Here is a 20,237-nt window from a genome sequence, read left to right on the forward strand (position 1 = left end):
GGTTAGTGTATGTGCCGCTGAGTTGCGGGCCAATGGCTGCGGGGGTATATTCAGAGGGAGACGCGGCTGTGTATTCACAGGGCGCTGTGGTGAGAGCACGGGCACTGCGGGTGACGGAGCCTCCCCTCTGCAAGCAGGCTGGGGTTACCTTGTGCAACACTCCTCTGCTTGGGACTCCGTAAGCGGCCCCCGTCGGGTGTCTCCGAGCGCGGGTCTTGTCAGATCAGGCCACGGACGCGGGCCAGTGTGCAGGGCCGCGGCTCTCCAGCTCCTTTTCCGCGGCGGCAGATCTCCAGGTGAGCCTTGTCCGGGCCAGTTGTGGGTTCTGGTGGGTCCCCAGATGCTGTGATCTTATCTGCCTCAGTTTGGGTCACTGAATTGGTCCAGAAAAGGGTTGGAAAAGGAGATTTTGTGGAGGAGCAAAATGGCGTGCGTCCTCTCTCCTTGCTTGCTAAGCCACGCCCCCGTTTCCTGCCTTTTTTAACCATCTCAATGCCATATGCAATAAATGTGTCTACATTTCTATTATGCGTTTCAATGAAGTGTTTTGCCACTCCTGAGCTTTTATTCTCATTTTTAATATATCTTAGGTGTTCCTGAATTCTCGTCTTAAATTTTCTTCCAGTACATCCAATGTATTGTAGATTGCAACTGGTGCATTCCACAATGTATATTATATTGGTGCTTTCACAGTTTAAGTAGCGGTCAATCAAATATGTAGTTAAATACTCAAATGAGCATATGGAACATTAATACAGGGCACCATTTACCAAAAGACAGACAAGACTTAAATTATATTGAAAACCTTGAATATGGCATAACAATCTATGCTAATGTGTTTTAAACATAAATTTTGTTTGATATGAATTTTTAACACAAGAATTTATTTTAAAAAAACATATGCAAATGTGTTTTGAACATAAATTTTGTTTGATATGAATTTTTAAAACAAAAATTTAGTTAAAAAAATGCAAATGTGTCTTGAACATAAATTTCGTGTAAACGACCGGACATACCGCACAAAATGAGCCCTCACATAACTATGTTGGCAGAAAAATAAAAAAGTTATAACAAGATTTCATATTCCATGGAAAAGAAATTTGTGATATATTATGCAGTAAAAATAACCTCAAAAAAGCAATTAAAAAGATAGACACCAATGACAGAAGCTCTTTATTAGAAAGGAAAAAAAAAAAAACGATACAAGTTTGGTATCGTAGTAATCGTACCGGCCCATACAGTAAAGTTATCATGTCGTTATTGTTGCCGTTTGTGCGCCATAGAAACAAGACGCACTAAAAGATGGCGAAATGTCGTTTTTTTTCATTTTACTCCACTTAGAATTTTTTTAAAGTTTTTTAGTACTTTATATGGTACTTTAAATAGCACCATTAAAAAATACAACTCGCAAAAAACAAGCCCTCATACAGCGACGGCGATGGATAAATAAAGGAGTTACGATTTTTTTAAAGGGGGGAGGAAAAAACGAAAATGGAAAAAGAAAAAGGGCCGCGTCATTAAGGGGTTAAGGAAGTGAGGTAACTTCCCAAATCAGGTGATCAAGACTCTGTTCCATAGAGTCGAAACGCGTCCTGCATCTGTGTAGCATTTGACCTTTTATGTATGCACTTCTAATAATAAAGGTTTTTGAATTTCCACGGCAAGAACAGTAGCCTTCTACAGTTACTTCATATGCATGCCGCATCAGACTGGGCGGCGGAACTGTTCTGATGGAATCCTAAGCCGGTATACTACAATGGGAGCAGCACGGATATCAATGGGTGAGCTTTTTTGCTTTTACTTATCGGGTAAAGAACTGGCTCAGAGATAAAAAAAAAAAAAACGCTGAGGGTGGTAATAAATGGTTCATTCTCTGATTGGGCCAACGTTGCTAGTAGGGTACTACAGGGTTCAGTAATAGGCCCCATTCTGTTCAATATATTTATCAATGACCTGACAGAAGGACTGCACAGTAAAATATCAATATTTGCAGACGATACAAAATAATTCATACAACAGAGGACAGTGTACAACTACAAATGGTCCTCAATAAGTTGGGGGGCTTGAGTAGAAAAATAGCAAATGAAGTTCAATATTGATAAATGTAAGGTTATGCACATGCGCAGTATAAACGGATGTCACTAATATATGCTAAATGAGGTACTGCCAGAGAAAAGTGATATGGAAAAAGACCTGGGGGTACTAGTTGACTGAAAACTTAACTGAAGCAATCAATGCCAGTCAGCTACGGCAAAGGCAAAAAAAAATTGGGGGTGTATTAAAAGAGGTATAGGGGCGAGGGACGAGAACATTATTCTTCCACTATATAAAGCACTTGTCAGGCCTCACATGTAATACTGTGTACAGTTTTGGACACCGGGGCTGAGGAAAGACATTAAAATGCTTGGAGGTGGCTCAAAATAGGGCAACTAAATTAATAAACGGAATGGAAGGACTAGAATACCCAGAGAGGCTATCAAAATTGGGATTATTCACCCTGGAAAAAAGACCAAAAGGTGCGACCAATTAATCAGCTTTATGCATGCAGAAAATGAATGACTAATGAAAAGCAAATGAATTCCCGTTTGCCGTTTAGTCGGGGCATTTACAGTGAATGATAATCATTCAAATTCCAGCTGGATGTAGAAACTGAATGATTTATTGCCCCGTGTAAAAGGGCTCCAATGATGGGAAAACACCAAGGTGCATTCATTTTGCAGATCATCCAGCACAATGTAAAATAAAACATCCATCCCTTACTGAAGGCAACATAAAAGCTTCCTGGTATCAGCGTGCAAACAGCCATGCCAGCAGACAAATGGAAATAAGGATCCTTTGGCCGCAAGATATTTTAGAATTATCTTACTACAAAATGTAAAGTTAAAGGCTGTTCACATCTAATTTTTAATGAAAGTTTAGCGCATATATTAAAATACAAGAAAAAAACTACACAAATATATGCAATTTTTCAATACCTGCATGTTTTTTACGTTTCCATAAGTGTGTGTCCATTTTTACATGAAACATTTTTTTCGCTGTAAAGTCTATCTTAAGCAATGGCCAACAAAAAATATATACGTTAAAAAAGGTTTAGGTTTCCATTGACTGTAATGTATACAAAAAACAATTAATGTCAAGCGCACTTTTCTTGTGGGACAAACGCATATGTTACGATTTTCTAGCCCATAAAAAGATACCTACAGAAACGTAAGGAAGTTGAACCATAGTCACAAGCATGTAGTGTTTGAGTTGGCGCATGCCCACAGAGTGTCTCTTTTCAGTCCACTCTGTGTGCGCTCTCCTTCATCTCTATGGGAAAGCACGTGCACAGAGCGGGCTTACAGAGTCACTCTGTGTGTGTAACAACTTCACAGGACCACAGTGCTGTAATGGGGCGCCCAGTGAGTCTCAAACTCCGTTCCTCGAAGTCCCCATTCCCTGACCTTTGAGCCCCATAACGTAGTTCATGGGGCTTAAAGGTCATAACAGCTTCCCTTTTAAACATAATGTAAAACAGCCTCTTAGTAATTGGTGAAAGTGCACATTTTCCCAGTTACCCACGTGACAGCATTTACACGGATCGTACCTCTATTTTCATTTCTTCCTCGTTGTGCAACTTCGCTTGCTTCTTCAAACCATCTTGAAAGCATGTCAGACATTCGTTGCATTAAAGATGCATTTGTCACCTGATCACCTAGAGATATGAAGTTATTTAAAGTTTAAATATCTTACAAATAATTTATAATACAGCATGTGATCATATGACTGTCAACATTTAAAGTAAGTCTACTTTTGTCTATAAAAAGCTTCTCGTTCGGGGCGTGGCTTAGCAGCCGAACTGACCGAATCCTGGGCTGCAGATCCTGTGGCCAGCGGAGTTCGCCCGGTGCCAGAAAGGACAGAGTGGAGCATCCTGGAGCGCCGCGATCTTGAAGAGGGCATTGCATGGCCGGACGGCTGTTGGGACAGCGGTGGAAGAGCCAGGGAGTCCTGTCTGGACAGCGGAGGGGAAATGGACGGTGCCAGAGGTGACATCTGGCGGGGGGAAATGCCTGAAGGGGAATCTCCTGTGCAGCAGAGTGGAGAGCAGCTGCCACCGACACAGCACAAGGGGGAACCGCAGAGGGAGCGTGTGGAGGAGTGTGAGGCCTTATGCACACGGCCGTGACGGGCTCCACAAGTGGAATACCGCAGCGGAGTTCGTCACGGTGCCCCTCCGAACACCCCATAATTACCTCCAGATACGCTGCGCGAAGTCCCGTATAACGCTCCGGCACATATGCACAGTACAGCACATGACACGCTGGCAGTGTCACATGACCCGCCGGCAGCGTCATAGGACGTGGCTAGGGCGCGTATTCACGCTATATTTTTGCTGTGCTACAGCGTAAGTATAGCGTGACGGGCGGATTCCATTGAAGGACATGCTGCGGGTAATTTCACGCTCTGGGATTGAGCAGTGGAATTCCGCAGCGTGTACATTGAGTTATTAGGTTCAATAGAACCTAATAGCTGTGGTGAAACGCACATCTGTCCGTGCTTATCCAGCACACGCTGGGCAATAGAGTGTGACACACAGCAGTCCCAATACACTATTATGTGCGATTATTCTCAGAGCGAGAAACTAAGTAATCTTGTAGATATGATACCTTTTAATGGCTAACAAAAATGCATGATGTTACAGCAAGCAGGCTTTCGGGGATACCTCGTCCCCTTTGTCAGGCTATTGAGAGGGGCGATATCTCCGAGGCTATTGAAGGTGGCGATATCTCCGAAAGCTTGCTTGCTGTAACATCATGCATTTTTGTTAGCCATTAAAAGGTATCATATCTACAAGATTACTTGGTTTCTCGCTCTGAGAATAATCACATTGCTCTACTGGCTAACACGGTACCAAACCAATTTTAATTCAATACACTATTAGTGATACTGTAACCCTACACCTTGTCCTGAAGTCAATAGACTGTGTGGCAGGCATATAGTGACCCTCCTATACTGTAGCAGTCCCCTGGGACACACAACAGCCCTCCTGCATTGCTGGTATGATCAGAGGTGACAAGATTCTCTGGCCTCCCTTGCAGCTGCTACACTCTGAGACACTTTACAATCTCTTCACATTGCTGTTGTCACCAAAATCTTGTACCCCCCCTTCCTGCCCCTGCAGACATTGGTCAACATTCCTGTGAGACTGCTGCCTGACAGAGTCTAGTATCCATCATAATTCTGGGACATTTACAGATCTTCTCAAAAAGCTTCAACACAATTTGCAAAATCTCTTTTTAAAAACAAAAAACACAGAGGTGGATCTGCTATGGGTTGCACCAGACAGAATTCTTCTATTGATAAACTAAAGGCGTTTGCAAGAGGGGAGACCCGTAGTGACCCTTCAGCCGCAGTTCAGCAGCGCTGCTGAATAGAGCCACCTGATTGGCTCTTCGGCACCACGTGACTACACAGCGTGCACGCGGATTGCCTTCAGCAGCCGTGCACTACACATTACAGTTAAGCAGCCGTGCACTACACACTACACCTAAGCAGCACGGGGTTAGGTTTAGGGTTAGGTTTAGGGTTACCTAAACCTAACCCTAAACCCTAACCCTAAACCCTAACCCCGTGCTGCTTAAGTGTAGTGTGTAGTGCATGGCTGCGTAACTGTAGTGTGTAGTGCACGGCTGCTGAAGGCAATCCGCGTGCACGCTGTGTAGTCACGTGGTGCCGAAGAGCCAATCAGGTGGCTCTATTCAGCAGCGCTGCTGAACTGCGGCTGAAATCCTAAATATGCGTTCGGGACTGCCTGCTGGGTCAGTTCAGACTTTACAACAACTATTTGAACTGCTCCTATCAGCAATTCAAATGTCTACCGCTACCCTCACTAGTAAAATCGACAAGATCAAAATGGACGTCAGCCTATTGAGACAGGACCTCCAAAATTTACAAGAGCAGGTCACTAATATGGAAGATAGGATCTCAGCACTGGATGATGCCATATCCCCAACAGCAGCTACTGTGCGAGAGCTCATGCAGAAAGCGGAATTCTGGAAGCAAAGAGCGGACCATCTGGAAAATTGTGGCGTAATAACCTGCATGTTGTGGGCCTGCCAGAATGCACTGAGGGACAGAGGCCAGAGGAGTTTGCGCAAACTTTTCCCAGATACTTCCCTATCACAGGTCTTCGTGGTGGAGCGAGCCCACCAAGTACCCATGGAACCACTTATCAAGGGTGCTCCTTCCTAGACCCCCTGCTGGCAAAATTGCTTAATTCCGTGATAGAGATACAATCCTACAGGTAGCTAGAAAAGAAGTCGCTCTTTGATATGACAACGCAGCAATGTCCATTTTCCCCGACTTCTCAGCAGATCTCCAAAAGCAGAGAGCATTCTTCCTTGGGATTAAAAGGCAACTCCAAGATCTCCAGCTGCCATACCTACTACCCGCATCAACAACCCTAATTGCCCATGGTATTGCATTTGCCTCATTCTCACCAGAAGCTACAATTCTCTGAAAGAGAGATATAAACATGATAATGGACCCGAACCTAGATAGATTTGGTGGAGAGGCTTGGGGGATGGGAGATGCGGGCATGACCCGATTGGCCTTGATAATCTCGGTGACAGAATGGTTAGACCTGTGGCGTGTATTTCACCCCCAGCAGCAGGAATTTTCCTGCCATGCTGCCCAAACCACCCCTGTATTGATTATATATTTGGATTCCCTTTCTTATTCCCGAAAATTAGTTCTATAGAATTCCTCACTAGAGGAGTATCAGATCACACTCCAATTCGAATGGTTCTGAAAAGCCCCGGGCTAGTCGCCCCCAGGAGATGGAAAATATATTCCGGCGTATAAGATGATCTTTTAACCCCGAAAAATCTGCTCTGCAGTCGGAGGGGTCATCTTATATGCAGGTAATACCAAAAAACCCCCCAAAAAACAGTACTCACCTCCCAGGGCATTCTGCGACGCTGCTGCAGGCTGTCGCTCCCTCCTCATCCCCGACAGAGCATTGCTTTCTGGATGCGGGGCTTGAAATCCCCGCCTCCAGAAAGCTAATGCTGTGATTGGCTAACTCACGCGGCGTCAGCCAATCACAGCCATTCAATGACATCATTGAATGACTGTGATTGGCTGACCCGCCTGAGTTAGCCAATCACAGCCATTCAATGATGTCATTGAATGGCTGTTATTGGCTAATGCAGCGCCCGCTTTCATTGGCTGACGCTGCCTGTATTAGCCAATCACAGCATTAGCTTTCTGGAGTCTGGGCATTAAAGCCCTGCATCCAGAAAGCAATGCTCTGTCTGCGACGAGGAGGGAGCGACAGCCTGCAGCAGCGCTGCAGAATGCCACGGGAGGGGAGTACTGTTTTTTTTCTACACCGTATTCCCGGCGTATAAGGCGACAGTTGGGGGCTCATCTTATACGCCCAGTCGCCTTATACGCCGGAATAGACGGTACACATATTTTGGCTGTCGCTGCTTGGACCTAACAACCGTATACTGGACCAGATCCAAGTATATTATAATGCACATAGGGGCATGCTCTGATTCTATTCTGGTGTGGGAGGCGTTCAAGCCCTATCTCAGAGGTTCCTTTAGATCCTCAATTTCTTTTATTAAAAAAGCTACAGCGCGAGAGGGAGAACTATTGGCAGAGCAATGTCAGTCGCTGGAGAGGAAATTTATTGCTAACCCCTCAGATGTTAATAGAAATAGTTGGTTGCAGTTGGGCAGAGATTATTTGCTATACTTAAGGTAAATGCCCAAAGGAATCTTTTTTTTCCCCGACAGTCTTTCTTTGAGCTGAGCAATTAAAAAAGCAAGCTACTGGCTTACATAGCCCGCCAGGAGACTGCCTCTTCCTTCATACTGAGGATTAAGTCGACTGAGGGGGCCATGCTCTCGGATCTGGTAAATATCCTGAATAGATTCCAACAGTTCTATAGTACCCTGTATAAATCTCAGATGGCTCATCAGATAAAAATCCTACGCAGGACCTGCTCTGAGGCTTGTTGAATAGGGCTGTACCTAGACCTGGCCAGTAATATGGCTGCCAACTATTAAACTCTACTGTTATGAAAGCCTAATGTACTAGTATATTGTACTTATATATCAGATGCGGAGTATCTATTTGAGTAATGCTCCCTCAACTTGAGCAGTGTGTATTGTATGAAAAGTTTCTTATTTTTATACTTTATGATATATTTATTGTTCAATGAAACAAGTTTTGTTTTTTTTAAAAAAAGCTTCCGGTTCTTAGCTATCGTTAAGTAGTGTTAACTAAAGACTGCCCTGCCTCAGGCAAAACAAGAAATAAAATATATGATGTATAGAGACTCGAGTCTCACATGCTTGCTGCTTAAGGCCTCATGTCCACGGGGAAAATCGGGCCCGCTACGGATTCTACATGTAGAATCTGCAGCGGGTCCCTCCTGCCCCGCGGACATGAGCGCTGAAAATACAAATAAATGAGAATAAACTCACCTCCCATCCGCTCCGTTTCTTCTCTTCGCGGCGGCGTCATCTTCTCTCGTCGCGGCCGGATCTTCATTCTTCGGCTCGGCGGATGTGCATGATGACGTCGGTGACGTGCCCTGCGCATGCGCCGGGCCGAAGCAAAATGATCCGGCCGCGACTGAGAGAAGATGGCGCGGCGCCGAAGAGAAGAACCGGAGCGCGTAAGTAAAATATGATTTTTGTGTCCCACGGATCCGGATGGCTTCCATAGGCTTCAATAGAAGCCCGCGGGAGCCGTCCCCGCGGGAGACCCGCATGAAAATGGAGCATGGTCCAGATTTTTTCATGCTCCATTTTTTTTAAAATCACTTTTATTGACGATCCGCGGGTATTTATCTACCCGCGGGTGGTCAATGCATCCCTATGGGGTGCGGATCCGCGCGCGGGAGAAGAGTTAAAATCCGCTGCGGATTTTAATTCTTATTTTCCCCGTGGACATGAGCCCTAAAGGGACTATGTCACCGTCTTTTGCAGCCCACTCTATGAGCAACATAAGGTAGTGACAGTCACGCTGTGCGGATCTGTGCAGGAGTCAGAAAGCAACTTGCATTTTAATATTAGCAGCCAGACACAGAACTAGTCCTGTATACTCATGAGCTGCACCCTGGCTACACCAACCTGTCCTCCAGCCAATGAATGGCAGATGTCTATGCACAGTAATAAGCAGACATCTGTCCACCAGTGTCTGGAGAGCAGGTGTAACTACTGTGGCCTGCAGCTCTTGAACATCCAGGATTAGTTTAACTAGTCCTCTATGCATGTGCTGCTACTAATAAAATGTAGCTTTCTCCAAAACTCCTGCACAGATCCACACAGCAGACATATCACTGTAATCAGTTTGACTGTCACTACCCCATGCTGCCCTCAGAAGGGGTGTAAAAAGATGGTGGCAGAGTCTACTAAATGTCTTTATAATGTGGCCTACTGTAATAATTATTGACGCAGCATTTTTTTCCTCTCTACATTTTGAAAACCAACGATTTGTAATTAATCTATTGATGCAGCCATATGAGGGCTTGTTTTTTTGCAGGATGACTTCTAGTTTTCATTGGTATGATTTTGGAGTGCATACTTTAATCAATCACTGTTCTGATGTATAATTTTAAATTCCTAGCCAAGTTACAGCTAAGACATACTCCTGCCATACAGTTGTATTAAAGATGATGACAGTTCAGCCTCCATAAGTGTACACTCACTTAGGCCAAATGAAGAAGGCCGGGTCAGATTCCGACTGCGAGATCGCGCAGCGCAATCAGACCCTGTGCCCCAGAGGTGACCCCCGCGTACCTGTGCAATGTCTTTTTCTCTGTGCTGCAGATGTGCTGGCTGGCGCGCCATCGCACATGTACGGTGTAGAGAATGATGCGGATCTGTGGCAATTTCGAAATTAACATTTCGGAATCGCCGCAGGATAGGCAGCTTCCATTGACTGCAAGGCCCGCACTAGAATAGGACATGCTGCGATTTTTCCCCTGCGAGCAGAAAATCGCAGTTGATTTCCACTCGTGGACATGGAAAAGCATTTTGCATAGCATGGCTATGGGCAGTATTTGCTGCGGGATCCAGAGGCGAACGCCCACTTTGTATCCCACAGTGCAAATATGCCCGTGTGCATTGAGCCTTAGGAGAATATAGAAGGGAGATCAATTACATGATCATTACTACAAGGAGAGATGGTACTGGTGTAGGAAAAAGCATAGTGTCTGTTGAACGCCATCTTGTTTCCCTTCCATTTTCTAACTTGCTTGACACATATTCAGATATTTTTGTTCAGAAGATTTTCAAGGCCTGAAGAAGCAGAACAAGCTGCAATTGAACTTTACTCGCACAAATGTATAGCCAGACAGCTGGCTACAGATGGACTAATGTACTAGCAAATAGAAACCTTTATCATCCGTTGTATTTTATTTGATCTTCTATACATATATTAAACTAAGTTTAGGAAAACTTCTAGATTATCAATTAAGGACCTCAGAGACTTGGCAAACAGTATGTGACCAAGTGACCAATGACACTGCATGTTGTAAGTTTACTTATCAGTAATGAAGAGGTGTAATAAGTTATGCATATACTAAGTTAGGTGACCTTTAGTCTCGATCTAAATGTATTTGTCTTAAAGGACTATAAATTCTTTGGCTTGTTAATAAATAAACAGAATCATTTGCAATTTACACAAATGCAGTGTGTGCAACCTGTGGTTCTCCAAGCAGCTCATACTAACTCTAATTTGGGACACAAGAATTCACTTGTAGCGCTCCATTGTGCTAACACTGGCTTCTAGCTACCAATGGGGTACTTTGCTGAGGATTGGTGGAAGAGACAGGATTGGTGAAATCTAAAATTCATTATGGTGTCAGAGACAGACAGGAGGCTAAATCGTGGAGAAGCGAGTGCAGTATACATAAGAGATCCAAAGTGTAAAGGAAGGTTCTTCCACTGGAGGTCCTCTCAAAACATTAAAATTGATAAGCTTTACTGGCCTGAAATGACCTCAGATAAGGTATTTGACAGGGACATTTCAGTCAAAAAGATCAATATCGTTTTTCTTTGCTTTTGGCGATGGAAAAAATTCTGTAAGAATTCTACATTTTTTCATGCATTTATTAAAGAGTTTTAAAAAGTCTTCATTATTATAGCCATTAATTAATACATTATTGAGCAGATAAATTAATTAGCCTCTTTTTCCGACATCTTGACAGACAGCGAATGGAACTATAGACTGACCAATCCCTATATCGATGGCTCCACGAATCTTAATAGAGCGTGTGCAGACACTTAGAAAAATAATAGAATGCTGTCAGGAATAACTGAGCGTGCCCAAAGACTTAGAAGTGCAGCTAGCTCAATCGAGCGTGCGCAGACACTTAAAATATAAGATAAGTTTAGCTGCCACATTTGATATGGATTGGAGAGGGTAGAATCTAGTGCGGGGAAGGCCAATGAGCAACGAGTTGCAGTAGTCGAGTCGGGAATGGATTCCTGAGGTGCAGGTCGCATGCTTGGGTCAGAGATTGGATGTGGGGGGTAAAGGAGAGGTCAGAGTCCAGTTTGACCCCAAGGCAGCGGGTTTGCTGTCTGGGAGTTATGGTGGTGCCAGATACTGATATGGAGAAGTTGGGGGGAGATAGGCTAGCAGCAGGCAGAAAGACGAGAAGGTTAGTTTTAGAAAGGTTGAGTTTGAGAAAAAGGGAGGACATAGTATTAGACACAGCTGAGAAACAGTCAGTAATATTTTCGCAGAAAGGTGCAGAAATGTCGCGGGAAGAGGTGTATAACTGGGTGTCATCAGCATAGAGATGGTATTGGAAGCCAAATCTGTGGATGCCAAATTAGCACTGTGTAGATGGAGAAGAGGAGGAACCCCAACAGCGAGGTGGAGCGGATACAGGAGAGAGCCAGTGAAGGAGACGTTGACAGAGTGGTCAGAGAGGTAGGAGGAGAACCAGTGTCCTTTAGGCCAATAAAGCAAAGCATACTGAGGAGGAGGTCATGGTCAACAGTGTCAAATGCTGTGGAGAGGTCAAATAGGATTAGTAGGAAGTAGTCTCTTATTTTGAAGAGGGGGAAAAAAACGGTCACCTGCTGTCAGTTCTAGATGGAGCACAGAGAGGCGCTATATACATCACAGGCCTAAGGAATAATCAGGGCACTATTGATACTGATACATCTACAATCAGTGAAAGGGTGAACTCTTTTTATACCTCTTTATACTCCCCAGGCTCTGCAAAGCACAGAAACAGATTGTACAATATTTAGCATCTATAACGACACCCTGTTTATCACAAGAACAAAGGGAGTTCCTTGATGCTCCTGGAGACCTGGAGGAGTTACAGGAGGCAGTGGCTTCTCTACAAAGTAATCAAGCACCAGGCACTGACAATCTACCTGCAGAGTTATAGAAAAGGTTTAGTGAAATGCTATTACCACGTCTGTTGGCAAGAGGCTAGACACAGATACACATTACCCTCATCCATGACTGAAACAATATTTGCCATTATCCCAAAACTGGGGAAAGACTGTTTATTGGTAGACTCCTATAGACCCATATCCTTATTGAACACAGGCGTAAAAATCATAGTAAAAATACTGGCGAATTGTCTTTCCTGTGTGATCTCAGACATTATGCATCTTGATCAGAGTGGGTCCATACCATCAAGATTCACAGCAATTAATATGAGGAGGTTATACCTCAATTTGCAAATACCAACAGGTAATATGAGGGAGCAGATAATATGCTCACTAGACGCTGCTAAGGTGTTGACAGTGTAGTATCGCCCTTTCTATAAGAGGTAATAGAGATGATAAGATTTTGTCCCACCTTCATGATCCTATGATGAATGCAATAAGATACCTAATAAATGTAAATGATAAGTCTACAAATTGGGCCAGAACATAGGATGTCCTGCTCTTGGATGACAAGTTGTCTGGAGTCCCAAATCACACAGTAGTGGTCATGCTAATTTTGTGTTACCCGATAATGGTCTGTCATAAACAGTAAGCCCTGAGGACACACTATCAGAGAGTTGCAGATAATTGGCCAAGGCCATACAGTTAGCCTCATGTAATGTCTATGGACACAGCTAACAGGATGGTTTATTAGCTCATTCATACTAAGGATGAGATATTATTTAGCGAAAGCTACAGATTGGATAATCATTTTTTTTCAGTACTGGCTAATTAAACTAATGCACTTCAAGCTTAATTTATTGTTGTAACTAACCAATACACAATAGTGCTAAATTACTTTACTGCTGCCCAAGACAGGTATATGCTAGTATGTTTTGTATTTTGTCACACTTAAATATTCTCATGCATCGAACAGCTGACTACAATTTAGTGCAAAAAGGGAATTCCACCAGCTAGTTGAACCCTGTGAGAGACCTTCCAGACTGCTGAGTAATAGTGAAGAAATAGCTCTGGGAGCATCACTAGTGGGGTCGGGGGACTGGCAATAACTAGTGGCAGGATAGTAAATGGTATGGCATGTGATATGGCAGGAGCCCTTAATGCTACCTCATAAGTAGAGATAAGCAGGCAAACTCGTCTGAGCTTGATGCTCGTTCGAGTATTAGGGTACTCGAGATGCTCGTTACACGAGACGAACATCACGCAGTACTCGAGTCAATTGCACTTCCTTCCCCGCATGTTTAGCGCTTCCTGCTGTGACGTGCCTGCACTCCCACCCCCCCACAGTAGTGAGTGGCTGGGCCGATCAGGTGACCGCCGAGTACTTAAAGTGGTCCCGCCCGCGGCTCGCCTCAGATGCATGCTGGCAGAGGTTAGGGAAAGTGCTGCTGCTGATAAAGGGACAGTGCTAGAGTAGGATCCTGTCGTCAAGAACCCCAACGGTCCTTCTTAGGGCTACTCTTCATAGTGTGCATTACTGTTGTGGCTGGCTGGGAGCAGTAGTGCACAATTTTTTTATTTTTTTTTAAGCATCTCGGGCTGTGCAAGCCATTTCAACTATAGCATTCCCAGTCTGCAGTGCATAACGCAGAGTTTAGGGACAGAGCTGCTTCTATAGGGAAAGTTATACAGTCCTGATCCTCCGTGCAAGAACCCCAACGGTCCTTCTTAGGGCTATATCTGACCGTGTGCTTAACAGTTCTGGCTGGCTGGGAGCAGTGTAGTGGAAACCCAATATATCTATATTTTGGATTGTGGACCTTTGTAGTGGACAGTGAACCTGTTTTTATATGTTTAGCATTCTGTATACTAAAGGCCAGTACTTTTCCATTACTGATACAAATATAGATATGCCTTCTTTCATGTATCCAATGTATCTACTTCCTTTAACCCCTTGAGTGGCACACCCGGAAATTTTCCGGGACGAGCTCCACTGCTCATAGCGACATAGCCCGGAAGATTTCCGGGCTATGTATCACTATGGGAGCTGCAGAGCACAATGCCACAAGCTGTGACAGTGTGCTCTGCCTGCACAGACCCAGAGAGAACAAAGGAAGGGCTTTGAAAAACCAGCAGAAGATATTGCCGATCTGCAGGCAATCTCCTGCTTTGTTTACAGGTTGCCATAGAGACCATCGGCTTGTCAGAAGCAAGCCGATGGTCTCTGTGGCAGGGAGAGCTTGGTGCTTGGCTGTCAGAGGACAGCTAGGTACCTGCTCTTACAGCAGAGATCAGAGAAAACCTCCGATCTCTGCTGTGTTAACCCTTTACATGCGGCAGTCTATGTGACTGCAGCATGTAAAGGGCTGTCACTGCAGCATGTAAAGGGCTGTCACCATCGGACCCCCGGAATGTGATCAGGGGGTCCTGATGGGTCCCTGTGGAAGTCCCCTAAAGGGACAAAAAAAAATAAAAATAAATAAAAATTTTAAAAAAAAGTACAAAAATTATAAAAAAAATAATAAAAACACTTGTCTCCCTTTACTTTGTAAAAAATCAAAAATACAATCACACATGTGGTATCCATGCGTCGTAATGACCCAGAGAAGGAAGTTAATACATTATTTAACCCCTTAATGACATGGCCCCTTTTTTTCTTTTTTCCCCATTTCTCCCCCCCCCCCTGTTTAAAAAAATCACAACTTGTCCCGCAAAAAACAAGCCCTCATATGGCCATGTCAATGGAAAAATGAAAAAGTTATGGCTCTTGAGACGCAACTGCAAAATTTGTTGAAATTCAATGATTAGACCATTTTAAAAAACCTGCCCTGGTGGGCACGACAGGGTGGTAGGAAACCCGCCACTCAAGGGGTTAATGAAACTTCTATTCTCTAAACTCTGCTGACAAGATAATATTTAGCATAAACCGCTGACAAGATAATATATAGTATAAACACGTTATATTTTCCCCATCTGTTTTGTAACTTTAGAAGACGTAAAGTTAGACATAAATAACCGCAGTCTGAAGCAGCTACCGCAATAATAACCCAAGCAGTTTTACTGGAAACGTATGCAAATAACACGAGAAATTTATGCAATTAATAGTTCAAGCTGTAATATCCAATCATATCGGAGGAACCACACGTGGGTCCAAGACAAGCCACTCATCTCGTCCTGCTACCACATGATGGCCAATCACAGATGACCAGAGGATGGAAGAATTTCAAGATGCTTATCCAATAATTAAACAATATGTGTCATCTATGTAATCTTTGACCTGCCCAGATGGGCAGATATGTTAAACTCTTTAAAAGAGGCTGCGCGCCCAACAATAAAGCAGAATTGAGGAAGCTTATACATGCTGAACCTGTGTCAGTGTTAAATCTTCTTATGCGCATAATCAATTCATAATTAATCTGGAAGGGTGTAAACATTCCTAATTGAGTAAGTCATTGGACGCAAAAGGAAATCCACGACAGCAGTAGTGCATCAATTTTTGTATTACTCATCTAGGCCTGTTCCCCGCATTTCCGTAATAGCGTTCTAAGCCTGCAGTGCCGTACAACGAACTCTCACCGTAAAACTGCACTCTAACATTCCTAGCCTACTGCAAACTACTTTAGTTATACCGTTCTGTGTCTGCAGTGCATTAGACAGAGGTCTCACCACTAAACAGTACTGTAATATTTCCTGAGCCACTGCAAACTATTTCAGTTATATCGATCTATGTCTGCAGTGCATTAGAAAGAGGTCTCACCGCTAAACAGTACTGTAATATTTCCTGGGCCATTGCAAAGTATTTCAGCTCTGCTACTGTGCAGAGCATCTCACAATACCCTTTGCTTGGTGGGGTTGAGATAGCCGCAGTTACCAGCACTACCAACTGGCTTTAGAGTCTTCTCCCACTCCACACAGCCTCTCTTATCTACAAGTCTCTGCGAGCGGTAAATTACCCCTAGGTATCAGCGCAAGACAGCGGGTTAATTTTTTCAAGTCCCAGCATAGAGCCTCCGCTATCTACAAGTCTCTGTGTGCGGTGAATTAAGCCACAGTTGTCAGTGCTGTACAGTGGGGTAATTTATTTGGGCCCTGCTCTATTATTAATCCGCCATGATGAGGAGTAGGGGTAAGGGTCGAGGACGCGGGCATCCAAGTGAGGGTGTGGGCACCGGCCGAGTTCCTAGGCGTAGTGAATCACAGCCGGCAGCTGCGGGATTAGGAGAGAGGCAAGTTTCTGGGCTCCCCAGCCTCATATCACAATTTGCGGGTCCGCGTGGTAGACCTTTATTACAAACAGAGCAGTGTGAGCAGGTCCTGTCGTTGATGGCAGAAAACGTGTCCAGCAATGTATCGACCACCCAGTCTGCTATGCAGTCTCCCGGCCTAGGGACTGCAACTCTGAATCCTCTGGTCGCTCCTTCTGTCTCCCAGCCTCCTCACACCAGGAAAATACATATTCTGAGCAGGCAGACTCTCAGGAACTGTTCTCGGATCCCTGCCATGAGTGGGAAATAGGGTTCCTCTCTCACCTGAGGAGTTTGTCGTGACCGATGTCCAACCTTTGGAAAGTTCCCGGAGTCCGGGTGATGAGGCTAGGGACCTACGGCAACTGTCTCAAGAGCTTTTGTGGATGACAATGATGAGACATAATTGTCTGTCAGTGAGGTAGTAGTAAGGGCAGTAAGTCCGAGGGAGGAGCGCACAGAGGATTCGGAGGAAGAGCAGCTGGACGATGAGGTGACTGACCCCACCTGGTTTGCTAAGCCTACTGAGGACAGGGCTTCAGAGGGGAAGGCAAGTGCAGTAGCAGGACAGGTTGGAAGAGGCAGTGGAGTGGCCAGGGGTAGAGGCAGGGCCAGAGCGAAGAATCCCCCAACTGTTTCCCAAAGCACTCCCTCGCGGCAAGCCTCCGTGCAGAGGGCTAGGTGTTCAAAGATGTGGCTGTTTTTTAGTGAGAGCGCAGACGACCGACAAACAGTATTGTGCAACCTGTGTCACAGCAAGATCAGCCGGGGAGCCACCACTACCAGCCTCACCACCACCAGCATGCGCAGGCATATGATGGCCAAGCACCCCACAAGGTGGTACGAAGGCCATTCACCGCCTCTGGGTCACACCACTGCCTCTTTCCGTGCCCCAACCTGCCAGACAGATCCAATCCCCCTCCCAGGACACAAGCACAAGCGCCTCCCGGCCTGCACCCACACCCTCACCTCCACGGTCCTCCACTCAATCAAGCAATGTCTCTCAGCGATGCGTTCTGCTGTCGCTAACACAAGCGTTGGAGCGAAAGCACAAATACGCCGCCACTCACCCGCATGCACAAGCTTTAAACGTGCACATTGCCAAATTAATTAGCCTAGAGATGCTGCCGTACAGGCTTGTGGAAGCGGAAGCTTTCAAAAACATGATGGCGGCGGCAGTCCCGTGCTGCTCGGTCCCCAGTCGTCACTATTTTTCCCAGTGTCCCGTCCCCGCCCTACACCAGCACGTCTCCCGCAACATAAATCGTGCCCTCACCAACGCGGTTACTGGGAAGGTCCACTTAACCACGGACACGTGGACAAGTACTGTTGGGCAGGGCCACAATATCTCCCTGACGGCACATTGAGTGTACTTGGTGGAGGCTGGGACCGAGTCAGAGCCTGAGACCACTCACGTCCTACCCACACCCAGAATAGCGGGTCCTACCTCGGTGCTGGTATCTGCGGCGTTTTATGCCACCGCCTCCAAACCCTCCCCCTCCTCCTCCGCCACGTCTACCTCTGTGAGCACGTCGCCAGCAGTCAGTAGCGTGTGGCGTGGCAGCACAGCAAGGGGCAAGCGTGAGCAAGCCGTGCTGAAACTAATCAGCTTAGGTGACAAGAGGCACATGGCCCCCAAGCTGTTGCAGGGTCTGACAGAGCAGACCGACCTCTGGCTTTCACCGCTGAACCTCCAACCGGGCATGGTCGTGTGTGACAATGGCCGTAACCTGGTGGCGGCTCTGCAGCCTCACACACGAGCCCTGCCTGGCCCATGTCTACAATCTGGTGGTTCAGCGGTTTCTGAAAAACTACCCCCACTTGTCTGATCTGCTCAACATATTTCCGCAAGTCCACCACGGACGCTGCCACCCTGAGGACCCCACGAAGAGGAAGAAGAAGAGGTAGGAAGAAGAAGAAGAAGAGGGAGGAAGAAGAAGAGGAAGAAGAGGAAGAGGAGGAGGAAGAAGAGGAAGAGGAGGAGGAAGAAGAGGAAGAGGAGGAGGAAGAAGAAGAGGAAGAAGAGGAGGAAGAAGAAGAGGAAGAAGAGGAGGAGGAGGAGGAGAAGGAGAATCCTGAAAGTCATCTTCCTAGTGAGGACAGCGATGTGTTGCGTACTGGGACCCTGGCACACATGGCTGACTTCATGTTAGGCTGCCTTTCCCGTGACCCTCGAGTTAGACGCATTCTGGCCAACACGGATTACTGGGTGTACACCCTTCTCGACCCACGGTATAAGGAGAACCTTTCCACTCTCATTCCTGAAGAGGAAAGGGGTACAAGAGTGATGCAATACCACAGGGCCCTGGTAGAAAAAGTGATGCTAAAGTTCCCATCTGACAGCGCTAGTGGCAGAAGACGCAGTTCAGAGGTCCAACTAGCAGGGGAGGCGCGGGGATCAGGCAGAATGTCCAGTGCAGGCAGGGAAATACTCTACAAGGCCGTTGCCAGCTTTATGGCTCCCCAGCAAGACTGTGTCACCACTCCCCAGTCAAAACTGAGTCGGATAGAGCACTGTAAAACATGGTGAGGGAGTACGTAGCCGATCATACCACCGTCTTCTGTGATGCCTCTGCTCCATACAACTATTGAGTGTCAAAGCTGGACACGTGGCACGAACTTGCGCTGTACGCCCTGGAGGTGCTGGCCTTCCCTGCCGCTAGCGTCTTGTCAGAGAGGGTGTTTAGTGCAGCTGGGGAAATCATCACGGATAAGCGTACCCGCCTGTCAACTGACAGCGCCGACATGCTTACCCTCATAAAGATGAACAAAGGCTGGATTTCCCCAGAATTCTCTTCTCCACAGGTGGAAAGCAGCGAATCCTAAAGAATATTTTCGCTGCAACAGGAGAAAAATGCATCCTTTATCACCCCAAAAAAGGGGAGAATTAGCTTTGTGTATCCTTCTCGGATATTATTACTCCTCCTCCCCCTAAAACAGCATGTCATCACGCTGAACTGCCAATTTCTATGCGGCCCAAAATGCTTTGTTTAAAAAGTTTTATCAGTTTTTAAAGTTTTAAAGGGAGTGAATTTCTTACCGAAAATTCCTTTTTTCCGAGTCATCCTGACGGCAGACATGGAGGTTGCACCTTGACCTTGTAGGGACAGGAAGCAAGAGACTTCAAAAGGCTCCTCCCGCCTCCCATTCACCAGTGTCTTCTAAATTACTTACATGGACATGTCGTGGTTAACCAAGGAAGATTTTTATTGCTCCGAGACAAAATGAACATGGTTAGTTCTATTTGAACATAAACAATAAGAGGGTAGCTTACCCGGATTAAACCAAGGAAATATGCACAAATTTACCGCATAAAACAGAAATGTCCAACATAGGAGCCTCTGGGCTACTGGTTCGTGCCCACATAGACGTAGATATAATCGTGTGAATTTTTGGGAGGGAAATACGTGCCTTCAGGATGACTCGTAAAAAAGGAATTTTCGGTAAGAAATTCACTCCTTTTTCCAGGCGTCATCCTGACGGCAGACATGGAGTATACCAGATTAACTCTCTAGGGAGGGACCACTGCTTGCAGGACCTTTCTCCCGAAAGAGAGATCGGAGGAGAGGTCCGTATTCAGCCTGTAGTGTTTTGCGAAGGTGTGCGGGTTGGACCATGTGGCTGCCTTACAAAT

At 45.6% G+C, this 20,237-nt stretch overlaps 1 protein-coding gene across 5 annotated transcripts in view; it reads right to left on the minus strand.

Annotated features, from left to right (window-relative positions):
- DCAF6 (DDB1 and CUL4 associated factor 6) overlaps positions 1-20,237 on the minus strand; it is a 992,542-nt gene that overhangs the window by 656,640 nt on the left and 315,665 nt on the right. For all 5 annotated transcript variants that reach the window (XM_066600328.1, XM_066600324.1, XM_066600329.1 and 2 more), the window contains one exon: positions 3,587-3,694. In XM_066600328.1, the coding sequence (XP_066456425.1) occupies positions 3,587-3,694 (108 nt within the window). The remainder of the gene's footprint in view (positions 1-3,586; positions 3,695-20,237) is intronic.

The sequence above is a fragment of the Eleutherodactylus coqui genome, chromosome 4, assembly GCF_035609145.1.
Source record: "Eleutherodactylus coqui strain aEleCoq1 chromosome 4, aEleCoq1.hap1, whole genome shotgun sequence".
NCBI lineage: Eukaryota > Metazoa > Chordata > Amphibia > Anura > Eleutherodactylidae > Eleutherodactylus > Eleutherodactylus coqui.